At 35.4% G+C, this 17,007-nt stretch overlaps 2 protein-coding genes across 2 annotated transcripts in view; one reads left to right on the top strand and one right to left on the bottom strand.

Moving 5' to 3' along the window:
* Positions 1-6: 6 nt before the first annotated feature.
* Positions 7-1,047, bottom strand: LOC148943388 (uncharacterized). Its single transcript, XM_089101118.1, has one exon. It carries the CDS (start codon positions 1,045-1,047, stop codon positions 7-9), a length of 1,041 nt encoding a protein of 346 aa, XP_088957244.1.
* A 9,286-nt stretch (positions 1,048-10,333) lies between these two features.
* The window catches only part of Ssadh (succinic semialdehyde dehydrogenase), a 48,375-nt gene continuing 41,701 nt past the window's right edge, over positions 10,334-17,007 (top strand). The window contains exon 1 of the mRNA XM_089101648.1: positions 10,334-10,573. Coding sequence (XP_088957774.1) covers positions 10,364-10,573 — 210 coding nt within the window. The 5' untranslated portion in view covers positions 10,334-10,363. The remainder of the gene's footprint in view (positions 10,574-17,007) is intronic.

Raw genomic sequence — 17,007 nt, 5'->3', positions numbered from 1 at the left:
ATGGTACTATTTCCGTGTAGCACAATACAACTTCTCTTGAAATTTTCCCATTATGATCAAAATTGGCGAGTGCCTCCAATGCACTTTTTGAATCTGACAACAATACAATGTTTCTTTGGTTACTAAGATTTTCTTTGGCAATTCAATTGCTTCCTTTATGGCTATTATTTCAGCCTGGAAGAATGTTGCCTCTGAATGCAGTTTAAATGACTTTGACACTTGTATCAATGGAATGACAAAGGCGGCTCCTACTGCAGAAATTGGGTTACTTTTCTTAGATCCGTCTGTATATATATCAAGGAATCCCCTGTATTTCTCTGCCATCATTAATTTAAAGTTTATCCTGGAATCATGGTATCCATTCGTTTCAAACTTAAGATTGCAATGTAGCTTAATTGTCTCCCGAGGAGCAGGTAATGCAATTTCTGGAACTTTTAACATATCTGTCATTTTTAGTGTCACTCCAAACTGTTCACTGATACGACAAGACATTTCAAAGATATTTTCCTGGTGTCTCTTTTTAAACTTATTTGATAAAACAATTTTACCTGGTTTAAATATTCTTGATCTAATTAGGTTTGTACTATCTGCTTTCCACAATTTTTTTACATATTTCAGTACATTTACCTTTCTCATAGTTTCCAAGCTTTCAAGTCCTGAATCTGACAATAAAAACCCAAGAGGGGTAGTCTTTCTGGCTGCAAAGGTAATGCGTATAGCTGCATTCTGTATAGACTTAAACTTTGCTTGGGTTGTGTCACTGCCTGAGGAATAAATTACGGAAGCATATTCTATCTTAGACCTAATATATTTTATATAAAACTCCATCATAAAACTGGGTTTTTGCCCCCAGCTAACAGTTGTAAGCATCTTCATAAGATTAAGCCTTTTAACGCAAGCAGCCTTGGTCATTTCAATATATGGTTTCCAATTCAAATTTTGTTCTACATTCACACCATGGAACTTTGCTCCACTCACAAGCTCAATATGCTGGCCATAAAATCTTAATATTGGGGTGATTTTCGTTGTCTTCCAATTTAGTACCATGGCTTTTATTTTACGTGTTGAAAACTTTTGATCAATATCAGTTGCCCAGTTTTCCAATTGCGCTAATACTTCTGAAAAAGCTTTGATTCCCTCTTCCAATGTCCTTGCCTTAACCCACAAAATATTATCATCAGCGAAAATTCCCGCGTTTGAATCTCCTTCTCCAATAGGGATATTATACTCTCCCAGATTGTAAAAATCAGGTCCTAAGGCTGACCCTTGAGGTACTCCCCCTTTCTTCCTCTTACTAGGGCTGTTGACATTGTATTTCTTACTCTCACTGTCACTACTCGGTCTTCAAGATAATTTTTACTTAGCAGCAACATTCTACCTCTAATTCCAGCCTCAATTATTCCTGACAATATTTGTCTATGTACAATGTTATCGAACGCGCCCTTGACGTCGAGGAAAACTGCAATCATTACAAGTCCATTCTGGAGAGCATATAAAGCATCCTGTTTAAAGCAAAGCAAATTTTCTATGGTACTTTTGTTTTTCCTGAAGCCGCATTGTATATCTTTAAGACTGCCCCTTTTTTCTATTTCATAGTTAAGTCTTTTCTTAACAAGTCGTTCATAAACTTTCCCTAAAACTGGGAGCAAAGTTATGAACCACTGGTATTCCAGTTTTGAATTGTCCTTTCCTTGTTTTGGGATCATAATTACTAGGCTACTTTTCCATGAAATTAGAAAATATACATCATTCCAAGCGAAATTGATGATGGCAAGCAACACCATAATCCACTGCTTTGGCAAAGCTTGAACAAACTGTAGATGAATCATATCTTCCCCTGGTGAGGTAATAGGGAGATTTATTATTACGCTGTCAATTTCAAAATTAGAAAATGGCTGATTATAGGGGCACTGCAAATCCTGATTTGCCATTTTTTTAACTTTAGTTGTCATTCTGGCCACTTCTGTAGCATTTGGATGAGTATTTTCTATGGTCTTATTTAGATAATTAGCACTTGCATTCGCCTTATCTTGATCTGTCACTAGTAAGTGAGTATGGTCCTCCCCCGGGGGGTTGGATTTTCCGGGCGGTGGAGTGTTTTGCATTTGTTTGATGAAAACATAGACCTTACTTACTGGTTTCCGGAAATCCAAATTTTCAATAAACTCTTCCCAGCTCTTTTTCTTGGCTTGTGAAATCACTCTCTTAAATGCTGCATACGCTCTTTTCACCTCAATATAGTTGTATATTGTTGTTGCTTGTTCATACTCATTTTTTCTTCTTAGATATTTCTTTTTAGTTGCATCACAATCTTTGTTCCACTATATACTTGAATTCCTTTGTCCCTTATATTTAGCCTTCAGAGTAACAGCTTTTTTTGCTGCGTCAATTATGCTGTCCTGGAAAATCTTCAATTTACCATTAAGATTTTGCTCCCTTTCGGTTTCAGTCAAAGCGTTTTTTTGTTCAAGAAGTTCTTTAAACTTTTGCCAATCTACCTCTTTGATGTGAAACTTAGTAATCTTGTTTGTCTCAAATTTGTCAGAAGTCTCAAACCGGCCATCACAAACATTTAATAAAATTGGGGCATGGTCACTAAACAAAGATGTATTTACTAAGGTTGACACAGTTGCTGATGCCACTAGATCCGGGCTAGTGAAAGTCAAGTCTATAGTGGTGGAAACTCCTGTGATAGGATTTTTTCGGGTTGGAAGCCCTTTTTGTTAATTAAGCATGTATTATTTTCCAATAACATATCTTCAAGGCTTTTACCTGAAGCATTAATAAAATCACAATTACACCAGACTTTACTATGGGCATTAAAATCCCCTATTAAAACCACCTGTTCTGCATTTGGTATTTTATCAAGTAGTTCATTATTATATCCATTTGACAAATACTTCAATCTGTTTAAAAATTACGCCAGGAACGAAGTTTCCAACTTCACTTTCCACGATTCGTCTGGAATCGCTTTCCGAAAAAGCAGAAAGTGTTTCCAGTCGGTTTTCGCGACTACCGGCGAGTTATTCCTACCCGTCTTCATCCGTGAAAACAAATGGAAAGTGATTCCAGATCGATTTTCCAAGTCGCGAAAACCGCCTTTTAACACTACCTATAAATTAATTCTAAAAGACTGCTTTCCTTAAGTTCGCTCCGACCCTTCACTACGGCAGCTTGTTTCTAAAACCAAGTTTGTAGAACGTTAATAAGGTGAAACGTTATACAAAATAGCGTACAGACGTTTAGGTTTCTGAATTTATTTTGTGCTCATCCCTGGCTTACTCTAAATAACACAGTAACTTTAAAAGCTAATGTCAAAGATATATTTCACTGATTGTTATTTTGTTCCTTATATTATTATTTTGTTCATAATAAGTATCAGAATAACCTTAGATAAGATCTAATGGACTTGTTAGATTTAAATGGGAGAAAGTTACTATTAAATAGTCACCTAGTTTTGTAACTTAACCTAGTTTTGTTCGAAGCTGTACATGATAGGTCTTTCTTGTTTTGTTTGTATATTAGTTTTAGAACTAAGATACAGCGAAGGATTTGGAATTGAAATCCTTGATATTTCATTAAATTATTTGAGAAAGACTTTGGACTTGTATTAGGTTTATGCTAAAAGAGCAAAATTATATATGAGCAAATTCTACATGATAGGCTTTACTATTTTTAGCTAAACAGAATCTTGAACCTTATCAACTCAAAAAGTAATTTAAGCTCCACCTCGAAGCAATTACCATGATTATTTGAAATATATTCTATTGCACACTTAAATCCTGAACATGCAGTCCAAAATTTGCAAGTTTTCCTACTCCATTATAGTTTAATTTAATCGACTTAATAGCTTTCTTTAGAAATAATAATTATCTTTAGAATCCTGAAGTTCTTGCAGTTCATAAATTACGTAAGAATACTGAGCGTCTTACGCACTAAGTTACAGCTGAGCAATATATCGCGAGCACACAGAATAGCGTAACAATATCAGAGACCAGAAATCTAAACGGAAGATTTTTACCTTATTTTACATCACTATCGTTATTTAAGATTACTGTAAAATAATAAGGTGAGCGCAGTAGCGTATAACGGTATTTCACAAACCTCCCTAATTAAAGACATGAGTACATTCAATGGTGTATTTGAGCAATATACCAGTATTAACGACTAAACAAGGCCGATAAATTAACATTGGCATCTTATGAGACATAAATGACGTTAGGGGTTAGGAGGGTTACTGCTTAATACATTCTGGATTAGTTGACGGACATCTTATGTTCTGGTAACCCAAAAAATGCAGGATAAGTGATGTCAGATATGATCTGCAATTTGTGGTCGTATGGGACCAATAGGATCGAAGCTCTGACCTCAAAGACACACTGATTCCCATTTTTAGGGTGTTAACTTGTTTCTAAGATTGTGTCACTTTGAACACCAATAGGTTTTGATAAGTAAATTTGAAAATATCGGATTTTACACATTCGTATAATCAACAAGATTGCGTTGAACCAGACATTGTAGCGAAAACTTGGTTGTTTAAGATTCCAGATTTTAAGTATTGTTCTTTACTTGAACAAAGTTGCTTCCCATTTTTTCATTAACTCTTTTATTGAGGGTTTGCTTAAATTTGATGGAAGCTACCACTCTCAGTCCCATATTTTTATATTTGAACTTAATATGAGAATAGAAAAAACTACGTGAATCATAACGTGAAGTTTAGAAGGTATAATCTGCATAGCTTCATCACGATGGTACATAATACAATGACAAGACCAATAGCTGAATACTGCATATCTGCGTGGTATCCAATAAGAAAATCTGATTCACAGCTTATTGAAAAAGTGTAGAAATGGGCATCAAAATTTGTTCCTTATTTGAAGTATTTGTCTTTTGAGTGTAGGCTAAGGTGTTTGGGACTACCATCTCTATAATTCAGGAGGGATAGATTAGACCTAGTTAATACATTTCGAATTATTAAACCTATTGATAATTTATCTTTTAGTGATTTCTTTCAGTTTAGCCATTATTTGCCCACACGGAAGAACTCATTTAAATTGTATCAGAAAAGGGTTTTAAGAAATGTTAAACAAGGTTATTTTGTAAATCAGTCCATTAAATCGTGGAACATGTTACCTGATCATGTCGTCTCAAAAATTATGATACAGGTTTTAAAACAGCTTTAGTTGGAACCTCTTTTCATGAAGGACAAAATATATATTGCCCTTCATAAGCACATAGATGTAAAATACCTGGAATCTTACTGAAAATATTTAGGATTGTTTCAGGTTGCCCCAGTACAGCAATAAAAAGGAAGCCAAACGTGACTGCAGAAGCTGTGCCAAAATAGCAAAAGCTTCCACCGAAACAGAAATGAAGAAACCAATTTTCTTAGGATTGCCATTGGCTATTGGATCATGCATTGAGGATTGTTATTGAAAAATCTTCGAATAAACCGAGTGTTAGCAAGCGCAAAACATGTTACAAAGATTTGCTGGTAAGCATAACGAACGTAAAACACCAGTTTGAGATGGATTTATTCCAGTGGAGGCTAGGAGAAAGACAAGTTCAGATGTCATTTACAGCACAAAACCATTTTTCAAAATGACTCTAGGCCGAACCTGTTATCGACGTAAGTCTGAAGCTGACAGTATGGATCAAGACAGAAGATACTGTGATAGAGAAGGTTGATAGCCTGATTCTGGTACTAAAATCAGCATTTCGGGACAGCTCTAATTGCAAAGAACCTAGCCAAGGTTAGACTAAAATAAGTGAGATCGTCTGTCATTTTTTAGTACCGGTTGAAAGGAATTTCCTAGAGGTGAACTAAAACCTGTGCATTATTCATTGATAATGAATGAATTGACTGGCATATCTTATCAGAATGTTTTGGAGCGTGTTGCTAAATACAAAATGTCGAGCCACCTGATTTGTGAATTTTTTCCCAGATTTCTCCCTGTTATCGATGCTACTGTAGAAAGAGAGAAGAGACTGATTCTCGATCACCTATCAAAGGGGTTTTTCCGCGGTCTCTTTTGCGAGTCAAGATTGCGAATGGCAAAATTTTGCTGCATCGCGGAAACACTTTTTGCTGATCGACAGTTTTGGTGAAGCCGAAAATCGCGGAAACGGCAGTTTGGATCAAATACTAAGCAGAAATTTCAAATTATGACGCACACGACTCCTGTATCAATTGTAAGGAAGTCATAAATCAAGAGGAGAAGATCCTGATGCTCAAGAAGAAGCAGTGAGGACCTTAATTCGACGACGCATCAATTGTAATCCCTTCTACTTTTGGCATTGCCAATTCTTTATAAGATAAAACTCCTAAATTCTCTCTGATCAGTTTTATTTATGGTTATTCCATTTGGTGTGAATGTTTATTTCTTTTTTATAATAGTCTCAGAAATAGGCATATTATAAAGTAATGCCTACAAAGGTGGATTTGAGTAACACACTAAGGGGTTCCTTAATTCTTGGAAGATAGGCATAGCCTATTTGAGAAGAAAATATACAGCTTACTAATACTATGATAATGCATTGTTACACCTCCCCTATTCCTGAATCATCTTGTTGTCTTTCTTTGCTTGACTTAACCCAGACTTGAGCCTCATTCAATTTGCATCAGTCTTGTCTCACTTTTGTCATAATTTTGAGTCTTGTCAGGAATTATTTGGGTTCTAGGCGTAGCTCTGGTTGTGTCTATACTTAAACCAAACAGACTAAGCCCTTCAAGCAAACTACAATGAAACTTGACTGGTGATCAAGTTCCGAACATGACTGCTCTCGTCACAGTTGCATTTTGGATACAAGTCGATCAAACAGGGTAAAGGTGCAGATTAGTTCCGCCTGATTAAAATGACCTATTTCTTACTGTTATTCAGTCAATTGGGCTGTAAAGTTGCACATATACTGTCCAGTAAAAGCGGGATATAAACAAATTACTTCTTACTGTACATCCTGATTTTATTGGTTGGGCCTCTGCACCCTACACTACGGGGGAACTAATTTGCACATTGACCTCGAACAGAAATACACTGACGAGACTCTTTACATAAGCAACTTAAATGAGGCTTTAACCTCCCTCACAATTTGGCCAGTGTCTTAAGGCAGGTCAGACAGGAGCAGGGTTATATCTGCAGAATATAAATGATGATGGTTGCATTTAGATCCAAAAGCTCTGAAAAATAAACAATATGTAGTTATCAGCTATCATTGTCTTTTAAACTTACCCTAGGAAACCGGTTCTCATGAGCAGTGGATCATCAGCAGCCAGTAAGAATGCATTGACCAATGGGAATGTCCAGGCCCAGCACTCTATTGAAATTAGATTTGCAGGAGCAGTGAGCAAAGAATTAGGCCGACAAAGAAAAGCCCCTCTAACTAAAAACATGTCCAGGTTAAAGCAAAGTTATTCATGTTTATTTCAGGCCTGCTTTAAGTAATTCAAATAATCCAGCCCATTTTGAAATGTTTATCTGAACCAATAGCACAACAGCAACCCTGTTCCCCTAACTGGTTAACATCAAATTATATATATATACACATTTTTTTTTTACGTCAAACCATGGAATCAATCCTTCCAGCTATAATTACACTCGTCACTAAGCTTCTAGAAAGTTCATCTGATGAATCAGATGACAGTGATAGTGAAATTTTATGAACTTTGTCTATGAACTTCTGCTTCTGTGGCTTAGAATCACATCACAGGCAGCAAAACTATATTAGTGATGTCATACCAAAATACTCCAATGAGAACTTTAGAAAACATTTCAGAATGGATACAAAAAACCTTTGAAAAACCTTTTGTTGGACCGTGGAAACGCTTTGCTGATGAAAAGATCGATCCACAAAACGCGCGGAAACACCTAGTTGATCAACAATCTTGATTCAATATTTTTTTGTTGGACGGCGGAAAAACCCCTCAAGTCTAGGCTAAAAATTACAGAATTTACACAATATTTGTTTTGATAACTCAAATGTTAAGAGCAGCCAGCGAAATGGACTAACGGTGCTTCTAAAAGAATAAGTCCCGGATTTATTTATACTTGGTTGTACAATTTATTCGCTCGTATTGTGCTCCCTATGTCGAGCAAAAAAATTACCTGACGACTTAAATATTTTTATCTGTGACGTTGTCTCATATGTCATTTGCCGTGTTGAAAGCCACAAATTGTTGCAAGTTGTGAGCAAGAGGTGGCTGTCGTTGGAAGCATCTACTCTTAGAATTCTGAAGTAGTAGACCCCCCTTATGCTATTTTCACAAACCACAGTAAGGGTGACGAAGCCATGAGAGAGAAAGCTTTGAAAATGCTAATTTTCATGCACAATAATAATTATTTTTAGTATTTTCTCTTAGATTTACCAACTAAATTGACCACAGTTCCATTCTTCAAAATCTGAAAATTCTAGTCCCTGAAGAAGCACTGTCTGGAAAAGTTGATGCGCTAATGCATTTGATGGTACGTTTCCCCAGCCATTTTCTAGAAAAAAAAAATGATCTGAGGGAGGATTCTTCGAAAGACCCCACAGTCTTCTGGCTGTCTTAAAAAAGTTCATTGGTCGGATTTTCCAAACCTTGGTGATTTTATGTTACCTTATATGCAGGGTCACGCTTAAGTGCAGAGCGGAAGTCTTCTGAACTTAATAGCCACAAAACCTTGATTCAAAATTGACGTCTTACAGAAACCGTAGCCAAAGCTGTACAATCTAAGCAGTATGTGTGGAGAGAGGGCGATGAAAATCATCTACATATGTGGAAAGGATCGTCAAGACTGTTCCGTTGGTATCAATTTCGGCAGATTTTCAAGAAAAAAAGAGCAAGATGTCTTTATTTTTGACGCTACAGAAGAAGATATTGTTTTTTTTTTAGCAGCCCTAGTCTCTTCTTTAAACTGTGTCTGCTCGGATCTGTTTTAATTCACGTTAATTAAAAATCCCCACCAGGTGTTTTTTTTCTTTTTTGAAGTATTGTAAAACCCTCTCTTCATTTCGGCTTTTTCAGGTGAAGTTGGCAGTGTAAAAACCGATTTTGGGTCGTCGGAAAACATACTTTTCGGAAAAAAAACTTGAAATGCATCTGATTTGCTTTTATGAGCCTTAAGAGTACTAATGGAGACTGGGGCTACCTAGAAAAAGTAAAAAAGAACGGGCAACTTTGCCTGAAAAAGCAATTGTGAAAATACGGCTTGACACCTTCTTAGTGTTAGAATTTTTATGAAGAAGGTTTGAAAACTGAAATTGAGTTTGTAACTTTGCAATTTTGTCTGAAAGAACTTAGGTTTATTATAGCTGGAGAAGTTTGAGTTCACTGTAGTTGTGACAAAATAAATATAAGTTCAATTTCAACAGCAGTGAAAGAGATCCATCAATAAAGTTGAATCACTCTTCCAGTAATGCTCCCAACAATACAATATAGCAGTTTACCCACGACTAGCTGTAAATGTTTTTTTTTCATCTCTTGGGATTTATACACCAAATAAAAATGCTTAATGATCTTAGGAATAGAAATATGTCCAAGTCAAAAAAGACACACATAATTCAATGTGGTTCTCTGCTGCATGTAAACAACACCTAGAACCCATTTTTGAGTTACTGGCCCAATCAATAAATGAGATACTGGCTCACTTGGTATTCTTGCAGAAGCCAGCAATCTCACTGGATGTTTTATCCTCACTGAGTCGTTATGTGACGTCATCTGTGAGGTCACTGGATTGTTTTCACAAACAGGGTCTCAAAAGCTCTGGTTATTGGAGCAGGCACATAAAATTGCGATGTTTGTAGTCATGAAAAGAGACAGAATATGCAGAAGAAGTATTAAAAGATAAAAGCTATATTAAATGCCTTAAAGCCAGTCTCCATTTGGCGGATTCTGCAAATCTGCACCGCCAATCTGCAAATTTTATTTCAATGGAGACTTCTTTTCCGGCTCCGTATTGGCAGTTTGCAGATACTGCAACCTTCGACGTTGCTTTTTCTGCAAGATGGCAGAATGGCAGAATCTGCCAAATGGAGACTGGCTTTTACGGGACGGAAGACTGTCAGTTACACACTTCACTGTTTGATTTTGCGCCACAGAGCCAGTCAATGGGCCAGTGACTGGTTGCTATGGTAATGCATACTTTTTGTTACTGAAACCAGTCTTTCAGTGACTGAACTAATTTATAAAAAATTTACTCCCATACTTGTAATTGCCCACTGTGTGCGAACAGCAAGTTCGACGTAGACACTAAAATTTTAGGTCTGTCTTACTTTTTAAGCCGAAATCGTTTTTGTTGGCTCTCACCAGCAGAGTGGCAGCGCCTTACTTAACAGCCCTGGAAGAAACAAAGGAATTGAATAGCAATTTTTTTTTTATAAAAGGCAAATGGCCAGCCGAGGTGTTTGTATATTTAAGCATCAAGCCTACATTAATGGAAAATGGTTAAATGCCTTATCTGGAAAGAAATTCCCTGTTTCCAATCCGGCTAATGGACTGAAGATTGGTGAAGTTCCTGACATGAATGAAGAAGACACATTGCATGCAATTGCAGCTGCTAAAGAAAGTTTCAAGGAATGGCAGAATGTCCCTGCAAAGGTGGGTAAGTGTTAGAAACATGAAAAAATTGAAGCTGAGAGGTTTATTACTGTCTTAAAGTGCTGGCTAGGTCTAGTCAAGTTAGGCAAATGAAACTCTCAAGAAGGGACTTCTATCTCAGATTATGCTCTAGGAGGTTTTTTATGTATGTTTCATGGATTTTTATATGAAGGCGGCTTACTTAGAAATGTTGAAGGGCCACTCAGGTAGGGGGTGGCCGTGCCAAATTAAGAGTGTATTAGATCAGTGTGGACTAAGCCATATGTGGGGGATGGTTTAGGGCTCAAGAATATGGGGGATCAAGTAAGTAGAGTATTTGAAAGGATTTTACAGGACCAAGAAATACAGGCATGACAGGCCCAGCATTCAATTTCAAATTCACTGTGGCTTTATTGTTGATCCAAGGAGATTTGGGGTTAAGTTTTATTTTTTAAGGTGGGTTTGAATAAAAATGAAATAAAGTTATTAATTGAAATGAGGGCTGATAGTTTGCCACTGGGCCAAAGAAGAAAGATTATTGGGAGGGAAAAGTCAAAGGCTGGTCCTTATTATTATCCTATGTGTGGAGGTTTAGATGAGTGTATATCACTTGATGTGTGAATGTGAGGAGCTGAATGATTGGAGACTGGAAGTGTTTGGTAGGGGGGATTATGATTTTGAGTGGTTGGTGAATGTGTGTGCAGATGAGTGTTTTATGGGTATCAGAAGCTTGGCATGATTCCTTTGTCTTGCAATGTATCATAGAAGTAGATTTCTGTAGGATTATGTTAGGTTATGTGCAATTTCCTTTGTAATGGTTCTTTGTTTATATTTTTTGCCATGGCCTATGAGCTTTTAACACAAATAAATTCTATTCTATTCTATAACCTTTTCAAGAACAGTGATCTCTGATTAACAGAAAATTTTTGTTTGGCTATGCCTTGCAGTAAAGATGCATTATATATGTCTGTGTTCAAAGCTGGCAACAACATATACAAAACTGATACAAAGAGACATAATAAATACGCAAATACAAATAAACAGCCTAGATATAGGCCTAGACTAGTAACTCAGCAGAGCTGTTCCTAGGGGAAGGCAACTGGGTCATCTACCTTGGGCGCTACCACTGGAGGGGGGAAGGTCACTGTGACTAGGAAATTGTCTGTTTAAATCAAATTATTCACCTTGTTTTGGCTTATATTTGAATTGGAACAGGGAGGGGGGGGGGGGGTAAACTTTTTGTTATTCATATTATTGACTTACAAATAAAGTAAATATTACTACTCAATGCCTTTATTTATGCTCTTTCCAAATATAATAATCATGTTTGTCAGAAATGAATATCATCCCCTCCCCTCTTTATACCAATTCAGGGTATATATTTGCACATTAGGGGAGTGGGGGTAAATTTTATTTCTGATGTAAATGTGAGGTAAGTGTTAACTTTTTCCCACCCCCCTACTGTGCAAATATATACCCTGAATTGGTATATATAGGGGGGGGGGGTAAAATTTATTTCTGACAAAAATGATTATTATATTTGGAAAGAGCATAAAAAAGACAGTAAGTTGTATGTTTACTTTATTTGTAAGTCAATAATATGAATAATGAAAAATTTACTGGGAGGGGGGTGTACTGCTCTCCAAAAATCTAGACAATATCAACTTCAGTTTAACTCAGCAGTGTTAGGCTAGTATGTTGAAAAATGGATAAGTTCTTGACTGGTTATAAAAGGATATCCTCTAATGATGACTATCCTGATGTTGGCACAAGTAGAAGGAATCAGGAAGACAGAACTCCCAAGACAAGACAAATACAAATCATCATATTAATTGTTTAGATTTACAAGTGTTATTAGCCTACTGATAACACAGGAAAACCAAAGTTATTCCATTAAATGTGTTAAAGTATATTACAGGATTATGAATTGTATAAAACCACACACAATAGGAGAAACATTAATTTTGATAGTAGATATTGATATGGTGAAAACAATGATTGGGAAATCATTTGCACAACCATTGCAACCATTATTGCTTGCTTATAAAACTATAGGTATTGAAGACATATCTGATGATCTTTGCAATCAATTAGTTTTATAGATGTATTTTTCAAAATTTGCCTTACAAGTAGATGAAGAAATCAGTATAGCTAATGATGTGCCTTTTATTGCTTATATTTTATATGTTAAAGAGAATAATATAATTAAAGATATATTATTTTGCAAACCCATATTCTTCAAAGCCATATCCAGTGAGATATTAAATACAATCAACATTTTTTTTTTATAAGAGCAGCATATAGTTGAATAATTGCACTGGGCTTTGTACAGATGATGTACAGTCAATCTATGGACACAGAACTGGCCTTCAAGCACTAATTAAAAGGAAAACACCCAATGCTCTCTGGATGCACCATATGCTCTGTAGAGCAGCTCTTATATAAAAAAACATAAGTAAGGAACTTTGCATTTTTACAAAAGTTATAAAACACTGTCCATTAAAGGTTTAGTTATGTTATGTAGATAAAAAACTCTGTGAAGATATGAAAGCTGCATAAATCTCAATATTGGATTATTGTGAAGCATACTGGCTATCTTTTGCAAAGGGGATTAAGAGGATTTATGAATTCAAGGTGAAATTGTAATTTTTCTCAAAGAAAATCATATTGGGGATGCAAATGTGCAATTTTATTGTTCAAGTTACCTATTAAGTAGAAAATCGAGTGTTTTGAATAAATCAATGCAAGGGCTATAAATGCATTTATTGATTTAAAAAGGTAAATTTAAAGCATTCATAAGAAAATAGAGATATGGAAGACAAATTTGAAAAAAAAAAATTGGTTTCACATGTTTCCACTTTTGAATTTATGTGCCCAAGTTAATATAGAAGCAAACAAAAATCCATTTGTTGAATACTTGAATGGTTTTTTAATTTGTTTTTTGGAATATTTTCATGTTTTGACAGGATTCATTTTATCAACAAATAGGATGACAAATTTGAATTAACAAGTATTGAAAAAGAAATCTTGATTGAATTACCTTGTGATATCTCTTTAAAACAAAAATTTCAGTATGTATCACTGATTCAGTTTTGGCTAGATAACAAGAGTGAATATAATTTTTTGTCAAATACTGCTTTAAAAGTATTACTGCTGTTTATAACATCTTGTTTTTGCAAAACAGGATTTTTTGTATTTGCTGCAATAAAATCAAATATTGTGCCCATTTGGTTGTAGAAAAAGATTTTTGTGTTGCTGAGAAAAGATCATGATGACCACTTGTAGATATCTTGCTGGAAGATACCACCAGATAGCTAATAGAAAGTAGAGTATACATTACCTTAATTACCTTAATTCACAGTTCGGAGCAAATTAAGGTCCATACTGGATCTGTTGTGCTTAGAGGAAAAATCCTTGGTAAACAGGGACACATGCAAAGAAAATCTTTAAAAATTCTAAAAATAAATTCAAAACAGTAATAGATACCTACTAATTTTATCTTTAAGTTACATTGCTTTGCTTTCTAATGGATAAATGTACAATCCACTATATTTTCCCATTAGGCTGTGATTTACAACAGTGAACAGTTATATCAATCACAGTTATGGTTGTTTATTATTTAGTGGGCCTACTAGTTAGCTATCAAGATAATCTTATATAAGTTGTGAAATCAGCTAACTAGTTGGCTACTAACATTTCAGTTGGCTATAGGTACCCTAGCCTCAACCTATAGCTTAAATTAGTCTACTAGTCAGCTATCAAAATGGTCATATATGCACTGTGAAATTATTTGGGTATCAATTATCTCAGTCATACAAACCCTTGATTTTGAATGCCCAACTGGTTGTTTATATTCTTATTTTTGGCATTATTTTTGGAAGACAGTGGTGTTTATGCCCTTATGTTTGCTATATATTGCAGTATATAGGTACGCCTGAAAATTGGGCCAAAAAGTCTTTCATGAATGGCTTCAAACTTACAACCACAAGTCTCTTGTTTCCATGGAAGCACTAATGAACAAAATCAAGTTGTATTTTGGGCTATTGGTCTCCAAAAAAGTGGCTAAAAAGTAAATGAAGCAAGGTTTTTTTGCATCTGCTTGAAACACACATCCTCAACTCCCCAAATTGCTTAGGAAGAAATCAAAACTATTTTTAACTCCCTCAAAAATGGGGTCAAAAATAGAATTGATTCCCCCCCCCCCACATATTGTGACATTTACATCTTTAAGTTTTTTTTTTGCCAAGGGCATAACAAAAGAAAACAAGATTTTTGGTACAAAACACCTAGCTAGGCTTAGGAAACAGGCCCTCAAGCCTTAATTTTGCTTCTAAATTGGCCTAAAATTGATGTTTATAAGTTTTTAAGCTGAGGGGACACCATTGCTTAGGGAAATATTGGTTTGCCAAAAACTTTTTTTTTTAAAATAGCCCAAGCCTGGCATCTAATTGCATCTAAGTATTATGCTGTTGAAGATTGAACACTGTATTCATACAAGGTTATTTATCCATTTGTTTAGTTCTTCTACAGGTACTATTTGGTGGTGTGCTATTTTTCTCTATCCCCTCCAAGCATTGCCATGGCTTTTCACTTTGATTTATTTACTAACACCATCTAATATTACAATTCCACTGTGCCTCCTATGTTATATTTGTTGTTGAAGTGCCATCTATATTCCTCAGTATTAAGGTGCATCATCAGGGCCATACAGATCTCTCAGGCAACAAGCAGAGGAAACCTGCTGCAAGCACTTTAGGTCAAATTAAATTAAAGCTGATTTAATTTGATAAATCAAATTACAGATTTGATTCAGTATAAAATTCAACTAAGAAAAGAAGGGAAAATAGGAAATGCTAATATGCTCTGCAACTCAGTACGTAAAATGCCAAGAAAAGCTGCAGCTCAGTATTACCACCAAAAAATTGATAATCTTTTTAAATTAAAGCCTAGCACGTGGTATAAGGAAATAAAACAAATTTTTGGAAAATCCCCTAGTGGTGTTGATTTTTGTTCAGATTCTAATGATAAAACAGTTGCTAACCAGTTAAATGGTCTAATCCAGTCTTTGCCACCTCTTAATGTAAGTAAAACAAAGCAAGAGTATCAGACAATTCCGCATCATGGCATCCTTTACCTATTATTTCTGAGGATCAAGTTTTTAGTAAAATAAAAGAAACCTAAACAAACTAGTAAAAGTCCCATAGAGATTCCAAATGAACTTATAAAATAATTTCCTGACAAATTGACTAAGCCACTAGCACAAATTTTTAATTGCATTCAACTTCTTCAGTTTACCAACAGATATGGAAAATGGGGTATGTTACTCCAATCCCTAAAAGAGATACTGAACTTAATTTTGATGGTATGAGGCCAATCACTTTGAACCCCTTGTTCAGCAAAATGTACAAAAGTTTTGTAGCATATTGGCTAAAAGCTGAAGTTGAATCCTCACCATTGATCCTCATCAATATGGTAACAGAAAGAATACATCAACATCTCATTATCTAGTCAGTCTTTTACATTTTATTTTTAAGCATGTTGATGAGCCTGGTAAATGGCTAAACTTAATAACAATTGATTTTAAAAAGGGTTTTCATTTGATTGATTATAACATTTTAATTTCTAAGCTTTTAATTGATTTTAGAGTGAATCCTGCTGTTGTGAAAATCATTCAGAGTTTTTTAATAAATAGGTTCCAAATTTTTAAATATAAGAAGTCTTTCTCTGAACCCAAGCCAGTTTTTTTGTGGTGTACCTCAAAGTACCATTCTGGGTCCTATTCTTTTTCTGGTTATGATCAATGATATTCATAATGACTGTGAATACTGCTGGAAATATGTTGATGACCTTACACTTCGAGAAATTTTTGAAGCAAATGAATGTAGCAAAGCTCAAATTTTAATTGGTAATGTGTAGACTAAAGCTTCCAGTTCAAATGTGACAGTAAACCTTCTATTTTAACTGTTTCATTTTTAAATTCTTCTGAAACAAATTTTCTAGCACCTATCTCTGATTCTCTTAAAGTCAGGAAGATTAAACTCTTGGGAGTTACTATTACCTGTGATTCAAAATGGGAAGCAAACACATCTAGTCTAGTAAAAAGGGGTAATGCTGGGCTGTAGAGGCTCAAGCTTATGTTGAAACATGGTGCCCCTCCAGATCACCTCCACCGAATATTTGCATCTTTTATTTGACCAATTCTAGAATATGCATCTCCTGTATGGCATTTTGGACTGACGGCTGAGCAAAGCGCCAGGCTCTAAAGAGTTCAGAAAAGAGCTCTAATGATAGTATCAAAGCATGCAGAAATGTTGTATGAAGAGCTGCTGACAAAGTTTAAAATGCAAACTCCGAAAAAAAAGAAGAGAGAAACTCTGCATGGATTTCAGAAGAAAATCTCTGATCCACCCAACCCACAAAACCCTTTTCCTCCCTCCACAACAAACGACTCCCGC

This window comes from Artemia sp. Qi Xiang Cuo, chromosome 15 (assembly GCF_049724085.1).
Source record: "Artemia sp. Qi Xiang Cuo chromosome 15, ASM4972408v1, whole genome shotgun sequence".
Lineage (NCBI taxonomy): Eukaryota > Metazoa > Arthropoda > Branchiopoda > Anostraca > Artemiidae > Artemia > Artemia sp. Qi Xiang Cuo.
Note: the sequence above shows the minus strand (reverse complement) of the source record. Positions and strands in the feature narration are given on the sequence as shown.

Coding starts and splice junctions, on each gene's coding strand:
- LOC148943388 (XM_089101118.1), bottom strand. CDS start 1,047: ATGGTACTAAATTGGAAGACAACGAAAATCACCCCAATATTAAGATTT.